We start from the raw sequence: 24164 nt of genomic DNA, 5'->3' as shown, positions 1-24164 counted from the left end.
ACGCAAAAGGCTGATATTTAGTTTAGTTTTGTGTCAGTTGGACCAAATTTGTGAGAATTATGACCCTTTTCAGACATGCAACGTTTAAAAAGTTCAGAAATGTAATAAAGATAAGAAATAAAATAAACTATAATGATACAAATAAGAGAGCTGCGTGTGGATGGATTGACTGTCAACAAAACGTCCTAGAGAGATTAAACCAATTGTTCCTGAAAGGCCAGACCTAGGGGCCTTTCCATTACTCTCTAGGTCTCTTTGTGACACTGTTATCTGTCCTGTATTTGTAAGTATTTGTAAGGAAATAATACTAAAGATCCTATACATTGAATCCTTTTGGATACAAATCTTGGGCATCTTATCTTTGTTAGTACTGTCTTTGCATATCGTTGTCATGCAGAAATCATTTTTTTTAATGAATACCCTACTTCATCACACTACAGTGTCACAAAAAAGCAGTTAAAATAGCTCCGATCTACAAGCTCACAACACGCCACATCGTAAAGCTTTGTGAACTTGTAGATCGGCTATTTAAAACAAAATAGATAATAAGTTCAAGTGAAAGTGGTTAAATGTTTCTGTTGGTTTTATAGATATGTAACCAATGCAAAGTAACAAGAGCTTGTGACTTTCGTAAATAATAACTACATTGGATCCACAGTTTTTTCCCCATTTCCTGACAAGTAACAGTTTTCAGACATAGAAGGTTTCTGCCCAAAAGCAACAATACTGTACGTATATTTAATTGATCTACAAGCTCACAACACATCGCATCTCGACGCATTGTGAGCATTTAGAAATGCTATTTACGCTATTTTTGTTCAAGACACAAAACAAAGCATAAAGTAGGGCTTAAGTGGTTAATCACACTAATCAATTTAGTCGATTCTAAAAAAGAATTGATTGAGAGTTGATATAAAAATATATAAGAAATTCTCAAAGAAAACATGCTTCTCAATTATTCGATTAATTAAAAAAGTAATGGCTAAGAAGATTATAGAAAGTCATAGTTATCATCACGCACCAGGAATAAAGACAGTTAAAATGACTAACTATTCCCTGTTAAAACCACACTGTTCTATTATTGTCCTTTTCACAGAACTGCATACGCACTGGTCACTTCTCTTTGGATAAGAAAAGAGAAGTGACCTTCCTTCCACTATAGTGTCTTCTGTGGAAAGAAGATTAGGAAACACAGGATTTCATTTTCATTTTCCTTTGTGCATGCACTTACAAGAAAGTGTCCTCTTGATTGGCGGGTCCATTTGGTTCCATGTTTATACTCAGAACTAAATGAACAGTGTTTTTCTTTTTTACAGTGTTGATAAAAAACTAAAAACAGGTATCAAATGGGGGTCTGTGGCCTGATGCATATCAAACTGAGGGTCCTTGAAATTAAAAAAGGTTGAGAGTAAGCTATACTGGAACCCCAATCTATGCTATAAAATCCTCAGTGCTTATTTAACAGTGTTAAATTGTAGATTGTCTCTACCAGTGTTGTAGAGACAATCAGTATGGGCCAGGACAGAGAAAGGCCCTTAGCTCCAACAGCACACTAATTCATGTGTGTGTGATGTGTGTGTGATGTGTGTGTGTGTGTGTGTGTGTGTGTGTGTGCGTGTGTGTGTGTGTGTGTGTGCGCGCGTGCGTGCGTGCGTGCGTGCATGCGTGTGAGGAGTATCAATTATACTCATCTTTCTGGAGGCCATAAGAGGAGGTAGCACCAGTTTCCCGGTAGACAGACGACCCCCCTCCGCTTTTTTTAAATATTTTTTTTATTTTTCATGCTCTTTTTTTTTGTACATAGTGGTATTTTTTACAATATTTTTACAATATTTAAAAAATAAATGATTTAATTGAACATATATTTTACAGTAGCTGGCTGACATCACTTTTGAAATAATTCACAGATAAACACAATTTTGGGGGCTTATCATATGGTCAGATACAGCCTTTTTTAAATCCCAACTAGATTTTCAAGCCGCTACACAGCCTTCAAATCTAGTCCTATATTGCGCTGATCCGAGCAATGGCCATTTGAAGTGTCAAACACTGCTTTAACACTGCTTATGGCCTACAGAGCACAACTTTGGTTTCTTGGTATGGCTGAGCGCGTGGCAGAGCAAAACATTGTTTGTGGCAAGTTTGGAGTGGACTGGAGAAACTTGTGAGCCCTGGCATGGCCCCTGGTGTGACTATTGTCATGGCTGAGCCGTGAACAGCGTTTGTGGGATCAGTTTGGTCAGTTTTTCAGCAATATATTATATATTAAAATTGAGACGGTGTCATATGCAGTTGTCAAGTCCAGCAACACTACCCAAGAAGGAATGAAAAAAACAACAACAACAACAACAACAAGGTATCTACACATGTACACATAACATATCCATCCAATTATGTACATTTATAAATAAGGTGCATTAGCATTGCAGCTGGTACATACTGTTCATGATAGACATTAATGCCTCTCGTCTCGTAACAGTATTCCGGACCACCTAATTCAAATCATGGGCCATTGGTCTTTTCAAGCCTATCTTTGATACATCAGGTCAGATCTCCAAGAGCTCAAAGCAGCTCAATCTCATCTAAACTGAAGCTTTTGGGGGGTTTGTCGTGATTTAACATCCCGTGCTGTCATGGCAATAAAAAGATGAAATAAATTGAATATTGAAAAAGACAGAAAATAGTGCTAATGATCATTTATTAATAATGTGATGATATTAAACACATACTTTTTTTTTCTGGATCATTGTTATTATACATAATATTTACAATGCAATAATACATACACACGTAATTATTGGTGAACTAATCAAACACATCTACTGATAAACAATACATATGTATTAATGTTATTGATCAATTCATCACCAATCATAGCATACCATTTATTAGTTCTTGTGTAGTAATAAATATATTCTGTCTGTTGATGTACAGTCTGCTCTGGCCAAATATCTAGAAATGAGAGGATTAGTTTTATTTTTGAATTCAGCCAGCAGAGGGAGCTGCAGCTTTTCACATTCAGCTGTATTTAATGCTTATATAAAATACATCATTGCTCTCAGGCAGAAACTTCTGTCCAAGTTTCAGATTTTTTTTTTTTTTTTAATTAAAGCCTCATATCATCATACAAGAGTGTCACACAAAAGTAGTGAAAATAGCAGATATTATATTCTGTTCACTAAAGAGCTGGAGAGACCCCTGCGACCGAACAAACTCTGTAGCAATGATTACTATCAGAATATAGTACTGTTCAACACAGTACAGTCCTGTAGAAGCATTAAATATATGATAGTAGAACAGAATAAAAACAAGTGTTTTACAGTATTTTGTACAGACAGTTTTTTTTAAGCATCACTCCAATATGGCAGAGGCAAAGCTCTGACTGCTACTGGTGGGGATTTATCTTCCTAAATTAAGCATCTTTGAGAGGCCTAAATTAGCAATTATAATAATACATTTTGCACTTTACATTTGAAACAAACCTCAAAGTGCTACAGTAAAGAATAAACATAACATTAAAAAAAAAATAGTAACCTGCTTTTTTCACCGTCAGTTGATGTTTCATATCCTCCTTCAGTAAAATCACTGGGCTCATTTGTTTATTTAAACAAACTCCGAGTTACTTTTTCTATTAAAGGTAGGGTAAGTGATATTTTTGGGTTAAAACAAAAAGTATTTTGTTAAAAGGTTAAAATACTATATTCTGATTGTAATCATTGCTATAGAGTGTTTTTTCAGTAACAGATGTCTCCCCGTCTCTCCAGCTCTTTAATAAACAGAAAATACATTTTTCGGTAGGTGTCAAAATCTCAGCCAATCAGGAGAAAGTACCCATTTTTAAGCTTAATTTGTATAGTGTTCCAGTTCCAATTTTGCATGCTCATTTCTTAGTGTCATCACTTCCAATTTCACTTGTTTAATCTGTATCCTGATTGAGTTCTCTGTCCTGGTTGGATAAAATTGGAAATGAAACTGAAACTGAAACGAAAATGCCTTTTCTGTTTAATAAAGAGGTGGAGAGACAAGGAGACTCCTAATACTGAACAAACACTCTATAGCAATGAGTACTATCAGAATATAGAGCTATTTAACAATTATTTTAACCAACGCAAATCACTTACCCTACCTTTAATAACAGAAAAAATGACTTGTGGCGATAGCGGCCTCTAGTGGCAATGATGTCACACTTCGGTTCTCTCTATGGTTTTAGCGAGATCGTCAGTTGATTAGTGAGGTCTTGGGTTGTGTTGCATGATGGGTAATGATGAGTGTTGCCATGTCGGCTTTTTATAAGCGACTTTGGGCGTATTTTTCTGTAAAGCTGCTTTGTATTGGTAGTTGCGGGTTGCGGTTTTTTTGGCCTTGTTTCTAAAGTGTACTTACTTATTTAGGCTTGCTTGCTTCCAATGTTTTTTTTAAAATTATTATTTAAACCAGTGGTTCTCAAATATTTCTCAAAGATTCCGAGCTGCGCTAAAAAAAAAAGAAAAAGAAACAGCAGAGGGCACTGTTTTCCCTTTATTTTGACGATGGGTTCCCAGATTGGAATGTTTCAAAAACGTTCCAAATATTTCATATTTTATTGCAAGAGTTTTTGAAAATAGCAGATCTACAAGCTTGCAGATCGTCTATTTTCCAATAGCCGACGCATAGGGCCATAGGTTAAAAGTGCTCATGTCACGTGACCTACCTACAAGTTGCTTCTTTTGGGCTTGTTCTCCTAGACCTGGTTGCTTATTTCTGTTACACAATCTGGCAACACTGAACACTAGTGGCGATGATACTTTGGACTAAGCAGCAGCTCTGTGTGTCTACTGTCTGCAAACTGCATTGATTCACTTTATTTCCTCCTTTCAGGTACAGTATTGTGTACCAGGCTTTATTGGGATAAGTGTGGGAATGTATTGTCATGTTTTTATTATTGATTCATTACTTGTACGTGTTTGCTGTAATTGTGGAGAGAACTGGCTAACGGACATGATATGGATGTTATATTGTCTTTGTGTCAATGTTTGTTTTCATCAATACTGTGGCTTCACAACGTGGGTATGAGAGTGTAAACAGTGAAATGCGCTCTAAGCTAACGAAGCTAACAGTCTAACGTCCAGTGAGCTGCAGTAGTAGTTCAGTTCATTCACTGAAGAGTTAACGTCCATAACTTCCATTCATTCTACAAGGATTATTACTGCTAGCCAAAGAGAGTTGAAAGAAAAAAAGCACATTTATACGAAAAATGTCCTCCACTGCATGCATACAGGACAGCCTGTATCTCTGCTGCATCCAGTGCAGTGTTGAGTTATAAATTGTGTTATATATTATAATCTATAAAGTAATTAGTACCTCACGTTTTCAAATAACTGTAGTGGAGTAAAACGTACATTATTTGCCTCTTGAGATGTAGTGGAGTAGAAGTATAAATATTGAAAATTGGAAATACTCCAGTAAAGTAAAAAACAACAACAAGTACAGTAGTACTTGAGTAAATGCACTTAGTTACTTTCCACCACTGACCTCTTTGGGTCCATTATCTCAGAACCATGGTACCAACTTGACTCAAAGAAGAGTTTGACATGAGATCCCTTTTTATTAATGTTTCCTTTTAGCACACTTTTGTGTTCGCTGTATAGAAGGTGGAGCACAAAAACTGACCAATGATGATGTTTTTTTAATGTTTTCCAATACCAGTACCAGACAATACAGCAACCTTGTGATATAGAATGTTCTGGGTCCATTCCATGTCTAATGTGTCTCTCTTATCAGTCAGCAGATGCTGAGGACCAGGGTGAGAGTGAACTCCTGATTGAGAAGGTGGAGGGAGCTGCAGAGATGCATTTTGGGGCAGTGGAGACCAGAGAGACTGACCGGGAGGCCTTCACAGGAGGAGGAGAAGATATTGCCTCCCTGGAGGATCACAGTGACAGTGAAGTGTCTGCTCATGCCAGTGAAACAGAGGCTAGTGGATTCAATGTTATCTCCTTCCTTTTGAAAATGCCTATAATGAGTTTGAGTTTTTAGGCCAAGTACATCTCATATCTACTTGTCCCATCTACATTTTTACCTGCCCTGCCTAGGGATAGGGCACATTTAGGCAACATACGGCTCGGGCCAGACCCGGCCCTTTGACCATTTCAATACGGCCCGCCAAGTCCTCAAAGAAAAACAAAATGAAAAAAATGAAAAAGAAAAAAACATTCTAAAAGGCTGAAATATTTTAATGGTTTTGAGAGACACATTAATTTAACTCGACTTCAATGTATAGTAATTCATATTTACCATTTGAGTTCATACCTGCAAATGTTTTATGTTAAACAGTCTGCCTTGAGTCCATTTTTATAACATAATGCAATGTGTTTTATCAGTAACCTATGGAGTGGTGCATATCAGATACGATGAGATACTGTATACAGTTATAGGCTCATTTAATAGTTTATAGTTTATACGCCATTGAAGTGGATTGTTTTATTTAAGTAATATTTTCATTGTAACCTTAAGAGTACACCAGAGTGATACAGAACAGCTGTAAAAATCTGTGTTTTGTTACTGAAAATTCTTGTTGTGAAAGCAAGGACCTTATTGTAAAGTAGCCTGGCATGTCTACCAAATTCATGCAGTTTTAACATAATTCAGCACTATGCGTTTCAAGTTTAAATTCAATTGTACAATGTGTGGCCCTTCACTCACTTTATCGAAGTCAGTATGAAAATTCTGCCCACCCCTGGGCTAGGGGGTACCGTTGCCGGCAGTGATTCGTCAGTGATGTCACTGTCAAGCGACATTGAGCTCGAGCATGGACCATGGTCGACCATGTATGACCATGTACGACGTAGCAATACACTCGAGGCTGGTTGTAAAAGTGATGTCACTGTCATATTTGTACAATACATAAACTAGGAATTCCTGGCCGCCTTCTTCCAGGGACCCGGGGTTGGGAACCTTTTGTATAACACACAGGGGAAGGCAAAGTGGGAACGTGCACTCTCAACGCGCGTGCACACAAGGAGAGATACAGCGAGTGTGTGCAGCAGAGAAACATCCTGCCGCTCTGATCTTTAATTATCAGTATTTGCAACACCTGGGTGTGATTTGCTTCAGAAAGGTTAAAGAAAGCCAGACAAATAGAACCAACATCTGTACAGGTATTCAGGTTGAAAGTGGTTAATTGTATAATTGTATATATATTTTTTCTCTTGATACTTTGCAACTCAATTTATTTTACTTATGATATAATGTTTAAATGTGTGTGTGTGTGTGTGTGTGTGTGTGTGTGTGTGTGTGTGTGTGTGTGTGTGTGTGTGTGTGTGTGTGTGTGTGTGTGTGTGTGTGTGTGTGTGTGTGTGTGTGTGTGTGTGTGTGTGTGTGTGTGTGTGTGCTGTATGAAGCAGATGCCTACCAGTGATGGTCATCTATCCAGTCACAGCATGTGGCCTCAGCAGCACATGCATTCCTATGACAACTACTGCACTGACACTAAAACAAGCTGTGAGTAACACACAAATCTTTTCAGGGCTCATACATTTTAATCCAGACTTTGTCAAGAGCTAAGTACATCCGAGGGAGGTGTGCACTCAATGTATATATGTCAAAGATTTTTACTACAGTCAAAGAGTACCCCCAAAGAGTTGACTCTTTTCGGGCAAGGTTGTAGGGGACCATTTATAATTTGAAGACAGCCATGTTTTAAGGTCAGTTTTAAAAGTGGATAGGGAATCAATAAGTTTCGTGGCTGTTGGTAGGTCATTTCACATTTAGCATTTGGCATGTTTTTTGTGTCAAATCTTGGGGGGACGAGGTCAGAGGAGCACCCTCTGGTGTTGGACAAGTAGTGGTAGTGCAGATATTGCTGAGCTCAGTGCTGAGGGCTTTTTCTGTCTGCAAGGAAACCTGTTGCCTAAAGCAAGTAGTGTGTAATGAAGACCTGCAATTGTATTTTCATTTCGATCTTGCATACTCTGCAGATTACCGTGTCTCTTGATGTTATTTTTCCATTTTTGGATGGAAATCCAAAGACTTTCCACACATCACTCCTAAAACGTTCATAAGTGGTGATCTCTGCACGTCGCTTTCTTGAGTTTTTTCTGCCATGTTTACAACTTGCTATTAGTGTAGTGCAGTAGTGTTGCTGTGCTCTGCAGCGCTCGCATTCAAACAGTATTGTTGCAGTATTATTTAATGCTGATTAAATGAGTCTATTAATTGGTGGCAGTTTTAATTAAAGGCTTAAAATGAACACAAAAATAAAATAAACTATGCATCTGCAACATTTACAACAAATAAAGTTACTTATGGAGCAGGTATAGAAGAAGGCAGAAGGATCATTCCCCAAGATGACCGCCAGTCCCCGAAGACAAAGGCTCCTTGATGTCTGTTGGCTCTGTGGTCTGGAAGATAATGAATATAACACTTGAGTCATGGATATCAACATGTATCAAACCGTCAAATACATTTCAGACAAAGCCTTGTTTTTAATGTTCAATGCTCACATCCAGTCTGTATCCGATGATAGCTACAACACATATACATGCACGAACACAGATTGTTTCCAGATCCACAATAAACCGGATGGCTAGAAAAGGTCCTGCTAGTCACGAGCGTGAACATAATTAAATTAAACAAGCAATCGTTCAAAAGTTTTAATTGAGATATGTTCAGACCTTCAGATGTTTGGGGCCAGCCCTAGTCTCAATAGACCAGTTGTTCTCAAAGTGGGACCCCTTGGGGTCTTGGGGGTCCCTAGCTAAATCATTGTTATTTAGGAACCAAATTGACCCTTATGGTTCTGTAACTGACAGTTATGCGGGTATGTGGCCTAAATGCATATCAAACTGGGTGTTCTTGAAATAAGTACAATGTTTGAGAATCACTGCAATAGATGTAAATTTGGTCACTGATATGTTGGCCAGTACAGTTACATAGTACATGTTAACACAAATTCATACTTTATACACATGCATTTTGACAAGTGCCGCTTGACAAAAGTTTAAAAAAGATTAAATATAATATAATTAAAAAACTCTGAAGTTACCTCCTTTCTCCTCCTTCTAGATCTCCAATTCCTTCCTGTGTGTAAAGAGGAGTTTTTCCCTGAACAGCAGGAGAGGAGTCCCAGTCTGGTCCAGGTGAAACTAGAACCTCCACAGATTAAAGACGAGCAGCAGGAGATGGGTCCCAGTCTGGTCCAGGTGAAACTAGAACCTCCACAGAACCATGAAGAACAGGAGGATGTACTTCTAAGACCAGAGGAGGCTAGTGGATCAACGTTGACATTACTTGCAGTGAAGAGTGCAGATGATGATGAAAACAGAGAGAAAGAGCCTCCAGCCAGCACCTCAACTGAACATATAAAAACACAAGCTTATGTAGAGTACTGGGTACCAACTAGAGATGACCAGCTCCTTTCTTCATGTTGTTCAGTTAAGAAGAAATTTAGTTGTACAGAGTGTGGCAAAGTCTTTGATAACAAAAGTGTTATGAACAGACACATGAGAATTCATGTTAAGAAAAGCTTTAGTTGTACAGAGTGTGGCAAAGTCTTTGATCACAAAGGTGTTATGAACAGACACATGAGAATTCATATAGGGGAAAAGCCCTTTGCCTGTACAGTTTGTAGTAAAAGCTTTTCCCAAACTGTACATCTGAAAACACACATGAGGATACATACAGAGGACAACCCCTTTGCTTGTACAATTTGTAGCAAAAGCTTTACTTCTAAAGGAAACTTGCAAAGACACATCCAGATTCATACAGGGGACAACCCGTTTGTTTGTAACATTTGTAGTAAAAGCTTTAAACAAACTGCATATCTGAATACACACATGAGGATTCATACTAAGGAAAAGCATTTTGCTTGCAAAATATGTAGCCAAAGCTTTGCTCATAAAGGAAATCTGACAAAACACCTGATGGTACATACCGGGGAAAGGCCCTTTGCTTGTACACTTTGTAGTAACAGCTTTAACCAAACCCACCATCTGAAAGCACACATGAGAATTCATACAGGGGAAACCCTATATGCTTGTACAGTTTGTGAAAAAAGCTTCAATCAAAATTCTTCTCTAAAGTTGCACATGAAGATTCACACAGGGGATAAGCCCATTACTTGTACAGTTTGAGAAAGACACTTCAAACAAATAATTTCTCTTTGCACATGGTGACTCATACAGGTTGATACCTAGTGTGTGGCAAATGCTGTGGTCAAAATACAACTCTTAGAAGGATCCCTGGTTAATAAGCCTTATACTTTAATGCATATAATTCCACTCTATAACTAAAATGAAAAACACCTTCAATATTTTCTATATTTTAGAAATAGTCTTTTTCTCAAGGGGGGAAAAGCCTGTCATTGATGATGTCATTTGTCCATGTGTGGTCCAGCAATAAACAATCGTACTTAACCTAAACATAACAACAACAAAAAAACGATGTAATACTTCCTAAGGTCAATATGAGTATCGCAACAATATTTTCAATGTTTTTATTAGCACATGCATTCTATAGTAATGACATCATCAACTTGTGTCAGTTATATAAGACTTATTAGCCAGGGATACTTTTAAGAAACATGGATTCATACTTGAGAAACATATGTTAGTTAAACAGTAACATGCCTTTTTTAAAGAGCAATTTGAGCTGACACATATCTCATACAGAACTAAACGTTCTGGTGGTTTTACTTGTGACCTGATTGATATTAATTTCAGCAACAAAATATCACACAATGCTTCAACTTAATTCTTTAACTACCAGAGTAAAAGTGTAATAGTGTCACCTCAGTGCCAGCGAAAACAAGTTTTTACCTACCTTTGAAAAATCATGGAATATCTTCTGTAAACGCTGTCCGCACGGAGATAGCCTCATTACACGCACGCGCATCTCGGCTCGTAAAAAGATTTTATCCGCGCGCGATAATTCATTGCACAGCTGTGGCCTGTTGAATATGCCTTGTTTTGGCCGTAAAGCAAGAGGAACGGAGATATAAGCTGAATTCCAATCCCCCAAACTCGGTCACTCGCTCACTCTCCTCGCGTCCTCCACTCGCGTTTAAGCCCCGCCCCTGCGAGGAGGAGAGGATTAAATACGAGAACAGAGTGGTCGACCTGTTGGCCTCATAAGATCAGAATGCACTCTAGCGTAATTTCAAAGCGACGGCAAATTCCGCGATCACTTATGACGTTTCATACAGCTGGACCAGAGCCGTGGATGAAAATATACATGCATAGAATAATATGCAGGTATAGAATACAGAATATAAGAATAGACAATTCATCAATGTGGATGGCCTCATTGTTATCTTTATAGTTAACATTGTTGTGCAAAGCCATTTATTCCTGAAATGGTGAATGAAGCGCCAGGATGAGCAAACTTACATTTATGAATTAAATCCTGACCCGTCCCTCTTTTTGCTCGTACAGTCCCCAGTCCCCCCACCCTCTGGTGGAAAACCACTGAAAAGCCCCAACATGTCTAACGCGTCCATGGCACTGTGGACTTATTATTATAATATATTGATCAATTATTATTTGATCATGCATTATAATAACTGAGTGTTCTTATGAGTCACGGTAACCTTTGCAGTGGACTTGGACAAGAGCATAGTGTGGTGTCAGTGATGTTATGTTTTCAATGTAGTGAGTCCTGAACTCACTGGTGGTCACTTGAACGAGTCCCAGGAAAATTCTGAGTCCCAATAAAAAGTGTCATTTTTGAGAAATTGCAATGTTAAACCTGTGTTTGATATTAAATGGCTTAATTACATGGATTGGTTGAATGTTTGATTCTGATTGGTCAATCACTGAATTCAGTGAGCTGTTATTTTTGAATAATGACCGCTGTACTCCATAACACAAAAATCAAAGGCTCAGAGCACCTGCTCATATCAATCTGCTCTGCTTGATTTTGTGCCGAATATCCAACATGGCAGCTATGTAAACAAACACAATGTAATTTACAGCTAAACATGCTCTCAATAATGTTTTTGAAAACATTTGAAGTGAGAAATAGACAATGCAGTAACTGAATATTGATTCTATTTTATCAACACTTCCCATTGTTTTCCTGAGGACGCGTTGCACTGGACGCACCTGGCATGAATGAATGGACTACTTTCCTTACCGCAAGCAATGAAAGTAGTAAAAGGGTGTCCTGTGTGAAGGACATGGTGGTTACAGTATGATGAGACAGACAGTATGGCAACATTGTTGCCTGCCATTATTTTCAGGGCGAAAAAAAAATTTCTGTCACGAGGTGCCTTTCAATCATTTTCAAGGCAAATAAAGAATCTTATGTCACTGCTAAGTGCCATCCCTGATCTGTGGTTTCAATCTCTCTAAACTAAAGGGATTTAAAATGTGTTGTCTCTATCTGCTTCCATAGACTACTTTGTCTGAGCTATTATTCATGTTTTTACGATGCAAAGTTCAAGGTTTAAGGTTCATGGTTGTACTTTATTGTTACATCTTGTGTACAGGTACATAAGAGTAAAACTTATTTTTGTTTGACTTCCTTCAGACAATGCAGCATCAGGTGATAATAATAATAACAATAATACTAAAACCGTAAAAAAATAAGTTTAAAGAGCGCAAACGAAAGAGTAAAATAGGAGAACGTCATGGTATGTACACAATGTGTGGCTTCTACAGGAGCATAAGCATATACTGTAGCATCATTTTACAACCAGGATTCTAGTGGTAAGTCTACATTGGATTGTTACGGAAGAAAGGGATGGGATTTTTCTTTTTACTTCCGGGATCTCGCTGCAAAGCCCTATTGCATTTTGTTTAATGATCTTTTCCCCCTTTACTTATAGCACTCAATGACCATTTATTATAGTTACAATCACAGTATTATGCATTACAACAGTGACTATAATGCATTTTAAATTACTATAATGTATTACAACAATGAAAATTTAAATACACAATGATCCTAAAAAAGACTATCCGTGAGTTCCTGCAATTATGAGGTATTATAATAATTAACCTTATAAGCCATTATAAAATGCTTTATAATGTGTTATAATTGTTATAAAGTACTAGTCCATACCGTAACCATCGCGACATTCTTTGACCCAAAAACGCTAATAAACAGCTGAGATTTGGTGAAATCACTGTTAGGTGCACATGGTAATGGTCAATGGCTGGGTGCAAATTCAGATCAATTGCTCCAGCCACTGAGGAGAACCGGGCAGAGCAATTTTGGCCTCACCACCATGACAGAGGTTTGTCAAATTATAGGAGGATTATGAATATGTATAGTTCTTATAAGCAGGTTATACTATGTTAATAACACATTATAGACATGGAATGCACAGCAAGGGTTTTATTCTTTTGCAGGGTAACATCATTGATGTGGGATAACATTGTAGATCTGCTATTTTCGTACGATGGAGCATAAAGGCTTGTATAGTATTCTGTATGTCTTGATTAATTGAATACATAAGACCACAATGGAAACAAGCCCCAAGTGCTTTTCAAACTTTCTGTGCCCAAGCCACACCAGTGGGTAAGTAAAAAGTGACTCACCTGCAAATCTCCGGAGTAATGTGACAATGAAAACAGGGTTTTTATACTTCATACAGATGCCTGTAACTTCCTTAAAAATGTTGGGTGGGACCAATTTGCCTAGCGGTCATCTGCGCTCAGAGGAGAAGAATTGTTTTCTTATTATGGTACTGTATATTAATTTCATCAAGATGGTCTCGTAAACAAAAAGGGCAAATAGCTGCATGTGGAAGTTTGTCTCAGGGGGCGGTGTTGAGGGGAGGGTATTTGGAGAGGCTATGGAGAATACAGTAGGTGACGGTATCTGTGGAGCTTCAGGAGACACAGGGGCAGGCAGTGGGTGAAGGTATCTGTGGAGCTTCAGCAGACACATCAGGACCAGGCAGCAGGATGAAGATGGTACTGTGGCTGAGTGTGGCCTCTCTGCTCCTTTCCTCTCCAACCATGGAGCTGCATTGTAAGTAGATCTAATCCATCATCTCCTGATACCATGTGTGACTGGATTTTTAACACTGATGACAGCTTTGGACAGGGGCTGCATTCTGCTCATGAGTTTGTCTTGTTCTAGATAATATTAGTTTATAACATCTAATAATAATGATAATCTTTATTGTCCCCGAAGAGATATTTTTCTTCACAGTCTGTTCAAAAACAACAACAAAAAACAACACATACTGTAATACTCTACGGCACAAAATCAAGCAGCGCAGATTGATATGAGCAGGTGCTCTGAGCCTTTGATTAGACAACGGTCTGTTATTGCACGGTTATTACAGCGGGTATTATTAAATAACAGAATGCTAAATTCAGTGATTGACCAATCAGAATCAAGCATTCAACCAAGCCATTTAATATCAAACACGTTCAACATTTAACATTTTTTTTATTGGGACTCATACAATTTCCCTGCGACTCATTCAAATGACCACCAGTGACTCACTGCATTTAAAACATAACATCACTGACACCACACTGTGCTTTTGTCCAAGTCCACTGCAAAAGATACTGTGGCCTCACAAGAAGAGCACTCAATTATAATGCATGCTAAAATAATCATTCATAATTTGTCTGTAGACACAACCTTTTGATAAATTTCAGCCATCTTGGGCCACAGTGTGCTTTTTATTTTCCTTCCTCACATCAGCGTTTTGCTAAATCAACCACGTATGTTTAATTTTGCTTGGCACCAATCACTTAAGTTGAAGCTTTTGCTTTTGCTTTTTAGTTATAGAGTGAAATTATAATACATTAAGGCATATAAGGCTTATTAGCCAGGGATCCTTTTAAAAGTTGTATTTTGACGAAAGCATTTGCCACAAATTAGGTATTATCCTGTATGAGTCACGTCATGTGCAAAGAAAAATGATTTGATAGAAGTGTCTTTCTCAAATTGTACAAGTAATGGGCTTATCCCCTGTGTGAGTCTTCATGTGCAACTTTAGAAAAGCATTTCGTTTGAAGCTTTTTTCACAAACTTTCCCCTGTATGTATCCTCATGTGTTTTGCCAGATTTCCTTTAAAAGCAAACCTTTTACTACACATTTTACAAGTAAAGGGTTTTTCCTCAGTATGAATCCTCATGTGTGTATTCAAATTTCCATTTTGTTTAAAGCTTTTGCTACAGACTTTACAAACAAATGGGTTTTCCCCTGTGTGAATCAGGATGTGTCTTTGCAAGTTTCCTTTAGAAGTACAGCTTGTGCTACAAATTGTACAGACAAAGGGGTTTTCCTCTGTATGTATCCTCATGTGTGCTTTCAGATTTTGAGCTTGGTTATAGCTTTTGCTACAAATTGCACAAGCAAAAGGGCTTTCTCCTGTATGGATCATCATGTGTTTTTGTAGATTTCCTTTAAGAGCAAAGCTTTTGCTACAAATTGTACAAGTAAATGGGTTTTCCCCTGTATGAATCCTCATGTGTACTTTCAGATTTTGAGATTGGTTAAAGCTTTTGCTACAAATTGTACAAGCAAAGGGGTTTTCCCCTGTATGGATCATGTGTGTTTTCAGATGTACAGTTTGGGAAAAGCTTTTACTACAAACGGTACAGGCAACTGACTCTTCCCCTAAATGAATCCTCATGCGTCTGTTCCTAACACCTTTGCGATCAAAGACTTTGCAACACTCTGTACAACTAAAGCGTTTCTTTCCTATTTGACTGAATGATGTTTGTTTTGATGACTTCACGTTCTGGGACAGCTTGTTGGACAATGTTTGTCCCTCATCATCCACTCATCACTTTCTTCAGTGTCAGATTCAGAACAGTGTGAAGATAGGAGCTGGTACCCAGTACTCTATATAAGCTTGCGTTTTCACGTGTTCAGTTGAGGTGCTGGCTGGAAGCTCTGTCTCTCTGTTTTCATTACCATCTTCACGCTTCACTGCTAGTAATGTGAACGTTGATCCACTAGCCTCTTCTGGTCTTAGAAGTATTGCCTCCTGTTCCTCTTTAAATTGTAGAGGTTCTAGTTCCACCTGGACCTGACTGGGACCAATCTGCTCTTGTTCCTCTTTAATCTGTGGAGGTTCTGGTTTCACTTGGACCTGCCTGGGACCCATCTCCTGCTGTTCCTCTTTAAATTGTAGAGGTTCTAGTTTCACCTGGACCAGACTGGGAATCCTCTCCTGCTGTTCAGGGGAAAACTCCTCTTTACACACAGGAATGAATTGGAGATCTAGAAGGAGGAGAAAGGAGGAAACTTCAGAGAGAGCAATTCAATGTGTTTTATACCCCCATAACTGCTGTGGATGCCCTAGACCCCCTTCAAGGACTCCTGGGGTCCCACTTTGAAAACCACTGGTCTATTGAGACTAGGGCTGGCCCCAAACATCCGAAGGTCTGAACATATCTCAATAAAAAATATTGAACGTTTGCTTATTTAATTTAATTATTTTCACACACGTGACTAGAAGGACTCTTTCTAGCCATCCGGTTTATTGTGGATATGGAATCAATCTGTGTTTGTACAAGTATATGTGTTTTGGATATTACCGGATACAGACTGGATGTGAGCACTGAGCATTAAAATGGCTTTGTCTGAAATGTACAGTATTTGTCGGATTGGTATGTTGATATCCATTACTCGTGTTATATCCATTATCTTCCAGACCACAGAGCCAACAGACATCAGGAGACGTCTTCAGGGACTGGCGGTCATCTTGGGGAATGATCCTTCTGCCTTTTTCAATACCTGCTCCATAAGTAACTTTATTTGTTGTAATGTTGCAGGTGCATCGTTATTTTATTGTTCATTTTAAGCCTTTAATTAAAACTGTCACCAATTTGTAGAATAATGTAATCTTCCAAAGACATTGACATCTACAGTATTTTATGTACCAATTTTTGGGGTGCAAAAAACGTATATAAACGGTTTTGCAAAAGGTGCAAATAGTTACGTGGAGTGCCAAAACCGTATAGAAACGGTTTTGCTGTCTTTTTGTTTTTACCCATTGTGATCCTGAGAAGGATAGGCCAAATGGATCGCCGGAAACAAAAACATGGCTCCCCATCCGCTTCCTGTCTATTTCCTTCTTTAAAACGCCTATATCTCCGAATCTGTTTCCGGTGGGGAAAACCGGTCATGCGCGATGCGCGATCTCCCCCCCCCCCCCCCCCCCCGTTTTAACTCGCGAGTGAATGTTATTTTTCCAGGATGTAGCTAGGGTCATCGCGCTACATGAATGGATGCTTTTTTTTGCGTGGATTTGCTCGTCGTGGAGTCTAGAGCTTTAAACAGCAAAGCGCAGTCAATGGGGAGAATGCTGGCACCCACGGTAAGTTGTTATGAAAAAATCCCGGCACCCAACGTGTTAATATCTGCTCGTTTGCTGCCACATTGCAGACAATTACTTTCAGTGCAATTCATACTTTACAATGATTTCCATTATAAAAAGTCAGAGGTACTTTATGTGCAGCGTTATCCAACTGTTGTTTCTTTGTCCTCTCCTTGTCAATGTGTTTCTTTCTGTGTTAGCATGTAACTGACAAGGACCTGTACGTTCAAACTCCAGTGGGAATCCTCTGCGTGGATAAAATAACATCCTCAGTTTAACCCATCCAGAGTGGGTATCATCTTGGAAGGGAGTGTGGTGATGAATGAACTGGCCAACCTGCCTCAGGCTTTCTGTTTCAGGCTGATTTATGTCCTGCACCTGCCAGATTTAAACAGAGGCCTCCAACCTGTGTCTCTACTCTATAGTATTTCTCAAACTCTTTTGGAGTAAAAGGAGTAAAATAAAGCGTATTCATAGAATTGTCTGTGTATCCGCAATGCATGGGGGCCAGCCCTGAGACTAGGGCTGGCCCCAAACATCCGAAGGTCTGAACATATCTCAATAAAAAATATTGAACGTTTGCTTATTTAATTTAATTATTTTCACACACGTGACTAGAAGGACTCTTTCTAGCCATCCGGTTTATTGTGGATATGGAATCAATCTGTGTTTGTACAAGTATATGTGTTTTGGATATTACCGGATACAGACTGGATGTGAGCACTGAGCATTAAAATGGCTTTGTCTGAAATGTACAGTATTTGACGGATTGATACATGTTGATATCCATTACTCGTGTTATATCCATTATCTTCCAGACCACAGAGCCAACAGACATCAGGAGACGTCTTCAGGGACTGGCGGTCATCTTGGGGAATGATCCTTCTGCCTTTTTCAATACCTGCTCCATAAGTAACTTTATTTGTTGTAATGTTGCAGGTGCATCGTTATTTTATTGTTCATTTTAAGCCTTTAATTAAAACTGTCACCAATTTGTAGAATAATGTAATCTTCCAAAGACATTGACATCTACAGTATTTTATGTACCAATTTTTTTGCTGGCACCCACGGTAAGTTGTTATGAAAAAATCCCGGCACCCAACGTGTTAATATCTGCTCGTTTGCTGCCACATTGCAGACAATTACTTTCAGTGCAATTCATACTTTACAATGATTTCCATTATAAAAAGTCAGAGGTACTTTATGTGCAGCGTTATCCAACTGTTGTTTCTTTGTCCTCTCCTTGTCAATGTGTTTCTTTCTGTGTTAGCATGTAACTGACAAGGACCTGTACGTTCAAACTCCAGTGGGAATCCTCTGCGTGGATAAAATAACATCCTCAGTTTAACCCATCCAGAGTGGGTATCATCTTGGAAGGGAGTGTGGTGATGAATGAACTGGCCAACCTGCCTCAGGCTTTCTGTTTCAGGCTGATTTATGTCCTGCACCTGCCAGATTTAAACAGAGGCCTCCAACCTGTGTCTCTACTCTATAGTATTTCTCAAACTCTTTTGGAGTAAAAGGAGTAAAATAAAGCGTATTCATAGAATTGTCTGTGTATCCGCAATGCATGAAATGCAATGTGTGTGCCCAATGTGGGAGAAAACATCCCATTTACCTACCAATAAATTATCAATTTTAACAATTTCAAGAATTGCTTAGGGAGTCGGGACCCCTTGTCACATCCCACAGGAAGTTGGAGAATCTATGTGAGCTACTATAAATGTCAAAATGTCAAAAGCAAACCTTTTACTACACATTTTACAAGTAAAGGGTTTTTCCTCAGTATGAATCCTCATGTGTGTATTCAAATTTCCATTTTGTTTAAAGCTTTTGCTACAGACTTTACAAACAAATGGGTTTTCCCCTGTGTGAATCAGGATGTGTCTTTGCAAGTTTCCTTTAGAAGTACAGCTTGTGCTACAAATTGTACAGACAAAGGGGTTTTCCTCTGTATGTATCCTCATGTGTGCTTTCAGATTTTGAGCTTGGTTATAGCTTTTGCTACAAATTGCACAAGCAAAAGGGCTTTCTCCTGTATGGATCATCATGTGTTTTTGTAGATTTCCTTTAAGAGCAAAGCTTTTGCTACAAATTGTACAAGTAAATGGGTTTTCCCCTGTATGAATCCTCATGTGTACTTTCAGATTTTGAGATTGGTTAAAGCTTTTGCTACAAATTGTACAAGCAAAGGGGTTTTCCCCTGTATGGATCATCATGTGTGTTTTCAGATGTACAGTTTGGGAAAAGCTTTTACTACAAACGGTACAGGCAACTGACTCTTCCCCTAAATGAATCCTCATGCGTCTGTTCCTAACACCTTTGCGATCAAAGACTTTGCAACACTCTGTACAACTAAAGCGTTTCTTTCCTATTTGACTGAATGATGTTTGTTTTGATGACTTCACGTTCTGGGACAGCTTGTTGGACAATGTTTGTCCCTCATCATCCACTCATCACTTTCTTCAGTGTCAGATTCAGAACAGTGTGAAGATAGGAGCTGGTACCCAGTACTCTATATAAGCTTGCGTTTTCACGTGTTCAGTTGAGGTGCTGGCTGGAAGCTCTGTCTCTCTGTTTTCATTACCATCTTCACGCTTCACTGCTAGTAATGTGAACGTTGATCCACTAGCCTCTTCTGGTCTTAGAAGTATTGCCTCCTGTTCCTCTTTAAATTGTAGAGGTTCTAGTTCCACCTGGACCTGACTGGGACCAATCTGCTCTTGTTCCTCTTTAATCTGTGGAGGTTCTGGTTTCACTTGGACCTGCCTGGGACCCATCTCCTGCTGTTCCTCTTTAAATTGTAGAGGTTCTAGTTTCACCTGGACCAGACTGGGAATCCTCTCCTGCTGTTCAGGGGAAAACTCCTCTTTACACACAGGAATGAATTGGAGATCTAGAAGGAGGAGAAAGGAGGAAACTTCAGAGAGAGCAATTCAATGTGTTTTATACCCCCATAACTGCTGTGGATGCCCTAGACCCCCTTCAAGGACTCCTGGGGTCCCACTTTGAAAACCACTGGTCTATTGAGACTAGGGCTGGCCCCAAACATCCGAAGGTCTGAACATATCTCAATAAAAAATATTGAACGTTTGCTTATTTAATTTAATTATTTTCACACACGTGACTAGAAGGACTCTTTCTAGCCATCCGGTTTATTGTGGATATGGAATCAATCTGTGTTTGTACAAGTATATGTGTTTTGGATATTACCGGATACAGACTGGAAGTGAGCACTGAGCATTAAAATGGCTTTGTCTGAAATGTACAGTATTTGACGGATTGATACATGTTGATATCCATTACTCGTGTTATATCCATTATCTTCCAGACCACAGAGCCAACAGACATCAGGAGACGTCTTCAGGGACTGGCGGTCATCTTGGGGAATGATCCTTCTGCCTTTTTCAATACCTGCTCCATAAGTAACTTTATTTGTTGTAATGTTGCAGGTGCATCGTTATTTTATTGTTCATTTTAAGCCTTTAATTAAAACTGTCACCAATTTGTAGAATAATGTAATCTTCCAAAGACATTGACATCTACAGTATTTTATGTACCAATTTTTGGGGTGCAAAAAACGTATATAAACGGTTTTGCAAAAGGTGCAAATAGTTACGTGGAGTGCCAAAACCGTATAGAAACGGTTTTGCTGTCTTTTGGTTTTTACCCATTGTGATCCTGAGAAGGATAGGCCAAATGGATCGCCGGAAACAAAAACATGGCTCCCCATCCGCTTCCTGTCTATTTCCTTCTTTAAAACGCCTATATCTCCGAATCTGTTTCCGGTGGGGAAAACCGGTCATGCGCGATCTCCACCCCCCCCCCCCCCCAAAAAATGTTATTTTTCCAGGATGTAGCTAGGGTCATCGCGCTACATGAATGGATGCTTTTTTTTGCGTGGATTTGCTCGTCGTGGAGTCTAGAGCTTTAAACAGCAAAGCGCAGTCAATGGGGAGAATGCTGGCACCCACGGTAAGTTGTTATGAAAAAATCCCGGCACCCAACGTGTTAATATCTGCTCGTTTGCTGCCACATTGCAGACAATTACTTTCAGTGCAATTCATACTTTACAATGATTTCCATTATAAAAAGTCAGAGGTACTTTATGTGCAGCGTTATCCAACTGTTGTTTCTTTGTCCTCTCCTTGTCAATGTGTTTCTTTCTGTGTTAGCATGTAACTGACAAGGACCTGTACGTTCAAACTCCAGTGGGAATCCTCTGCGTGGATAAAATGACATCCTCAGTTTAACCCATCCAGAGTGGGTATCATCTTGGAAGGGAGTGTGGTGATGAATGAACTGGCCAACCTGCCTCAGGCTTTCTGTTTCAGGCTGATTTATGTCCTGCACCTGCCAGATTTAAACAGAGGCCTCCAACCTGTGTCTCTACTCTATAGTATTTCTCAAACTCTTTTGGAGTAAAAGGAGTAAAATAAAGCGTATTCATAGAATTGTCTGTGTGTCCGCAATGCATGAAATGCAATGTGTGTGCCCAATGTGGGAGAAAACATCCCATTTACCTACCAATAAATTATCAATTTAACAATTTCAAGAATTGCTTAGGGAGTCGGGACCCCTTGTCACATCCCACAGGAAGTTGGAGAATCTATGTGAGCTACTATAAATGTCCTGCTTAATGAAAAATTGCCTTATGATCTGCTTTTTGAGCTGAAATTAACAATTTAGTTAAAACAACTTAGCGTGTGTAGTTTACTGTAATTTGTGTATTTCACTTAAACGCTCCAAGGGCTACAATTGCAAGTCTTCATTACACACTACTTGTTTTAGGCAACCTTTTTCCGTTTCCTTGCAGACATGTTGAAAAAGCCCTCAGCACTGAGCTCAGCAATATCTGCACTACTTGGCTTTTCGACAAGAAACAGTCATTACACCTAGGAACAATAGAATCTATACTTTTCCGGTCCAAAACCAACCTCTGTAAGTCACCAGGCTTTATGGTCAGAGTTGGTGACAACGTAATTACAAGTTAAGATGAGGTTGCCTATTTGGGTTGTATTTTGGGATAACAAACCTTCCAGTGGGAAAACAATGGCAACAAAAGTGAACATGAAAGTCAACCAAAGAACAGGATTTTTGGGCAGGATCTCCTCGTTTATCAACACGAGTGCAATGAGGTCTCTGGCTGGAGTCCTCATCCAGTGTCATTTTGACTATGCTTGCACCTCATAGTTCACAAACACCTCCATGTCACTAAAAACTAAACGACAGACCTGTCAAAACAAACTGATAAGACAACTATAAAACCTCAACCCCAGGACTCACCTAACCCCAGCTCACTTTGCTAGGCTGGGATGGCTCATGGTGGAAGACAGAGTGCAATAAATTACTAACCACTTCTCTACAGTGAGAGACGCCCATGGGCACAACACCAGAGGGAGCTCCTCTGACCTTGTTCCACCTAGATTCGACACAAACATGGGGAAAGATAGCCAAAAGTTTGCTGCCACATTGCAAACAATTACTTTCAGTGCAATTGCTGCCACTAAATGTGGAATGACCTACCAACAGCCACAAAACTTCTTAATTCCCTATCCACATTTAAAACTGACCTAAAAAACATGGCTTCAAAATTTAAATGGAATTATAAAAAGAGTCAACCCGGCCTGGACGGCTGGCGTACCCGTCTAGGCATCTATGCTGCTAGCATTCGAATCAGGTGGCCTGACAGTGTGTCGCGGGTTTGACTCCCGATCCCGACGACTTTCGCTGAGTGTCACTCCCCATCTCTTTCTCCCCATTTCCTGTCAGTCTACTGTACCTATCAATAAAGGCAGAAAAAGGCCCACAAATATTTGTATATATATATATATATATAGATATAGATATAGATATATTATAATTTTTTTTACAGGTTTTATGGCATCCTTGACTTGAGTGCATACCCCCCTCGGATGTAGCCTACTCGGCTCTTGACAAAGTCTGGATTAAAATGTATGAGCCCTGAAAAAGCGTGTGTGTGTGTGTGTGTGTGTGTGTGTGTGTGTGTGTGTGTGTGTGTGTGTGTGTGTGTGTGTGTGTGTGTGTGTGTGTGTGTGTGTGTGTGTGTGTGTGTGTGTGTTACTCACAGCTTGTTTCAGTGTCAGTGCAGTAGTTGTTGTCCTCAAGGGTGGAGATGGAAGTCATGCAGGCAGCAGTCCTCCAGGGGGCAGCAGAGCTCAGGTCCTGACTCTGGTCTGCTGAGTCATAGGAATGCATGTGCTGCTGAGGCCACATGCTGTGACTGGATAGATGACCATCACTGGTAGGCATCACGCACGCACGCACGCACACGCACACGCACACGCACACGCACACGCACACACACACACACACAATTGATTACTGTAAATGACACTTCATCATGTGCTAAATTATGTGGTTTAGGAATGGCACTCACCGATACCGACACCAGCATTTTAGGCAGTATCGGCAGCTTTTCCGACACTGGTATCGGTATTGGAACAACTCTTATCTAAACGTTAACTTTTCACCTGATCACATTGGTGAGAGTGCACGATGAGGCTAGTCTCTCCCTGCTGTATGTTCACCAGCAGGGAGTGTGTGTACGTGTGTATGTAGTGTATGTTGAAATGCACGTAACAATCCTGTTCTTCAAGCATCTGATGTGAGGTCTCAGTCAGGAGTCACAAGATATATCATATATATCAATTGTCTAAAGTTTTTAAATTCATTTCATTTGCCTGGCGCATGTTCATTACATTTCATTTGCTCAGGTTGTGTGTGAAGATCAGGATCATACAGTGTGAGTGCACACGCACACACACACACACTACGCCATAGTACGTAGTCGTTAAGGCTGCAACAACTAATCGATTACAATCTATGACAAAATTCATCGTCAACAAATTTGATTATCAATTTTTATCGGCA

General features: G+C 39.4%; 1 protein-coding gene across 1 annotated transcript; it reads right to left on the bottom strand.

The window, feature by feature from the left end:
- Positions 1-19747: 19747 nt before the first annotated feature.
- Positions 19748-23529, bottom strand: LOC308081348 (uncharacterized protein; the record flags this gene model as incomplete). Its single annotated transcript, XM_080457729.1, has 2 exons — positions 23360-23529; positions 19748-20166 (listed from the first exon to the last, which is right to left on the bottom strand). The coding sequence occupies exons 1-2, from the start codon at positions 23505-23507 to the stop codon at positions 19748-19750; spliced, it is 567 nt and encodes a 188-aa protein (XP_080313855.1). The 5' UTR covers positions 23508-23529.
- Positions 23530-24164: the final 635 nt, after the last annotated feature.

The sequence above is a fragment of the Gymnoscopelus braueri genome (genome assembly GCF_963280865.1).
Source record: "Gymnoscopelus braueri genome assembly, contig: SCAFFOLD_105, whole genome shotgun sequence".
Lineage (NCBI taxonomy): Eukaryota > Metazoa > Chordata > Actinopteri > Myctophiformes > Myctophidae > Gymnoscopelus > Gymnoscopelus braueri.
The sequence above is the reverse complement of the archived record's forward strand: the minus strand, read 5'-3'. Positions and strand labels throughout refer to the sequence as shown.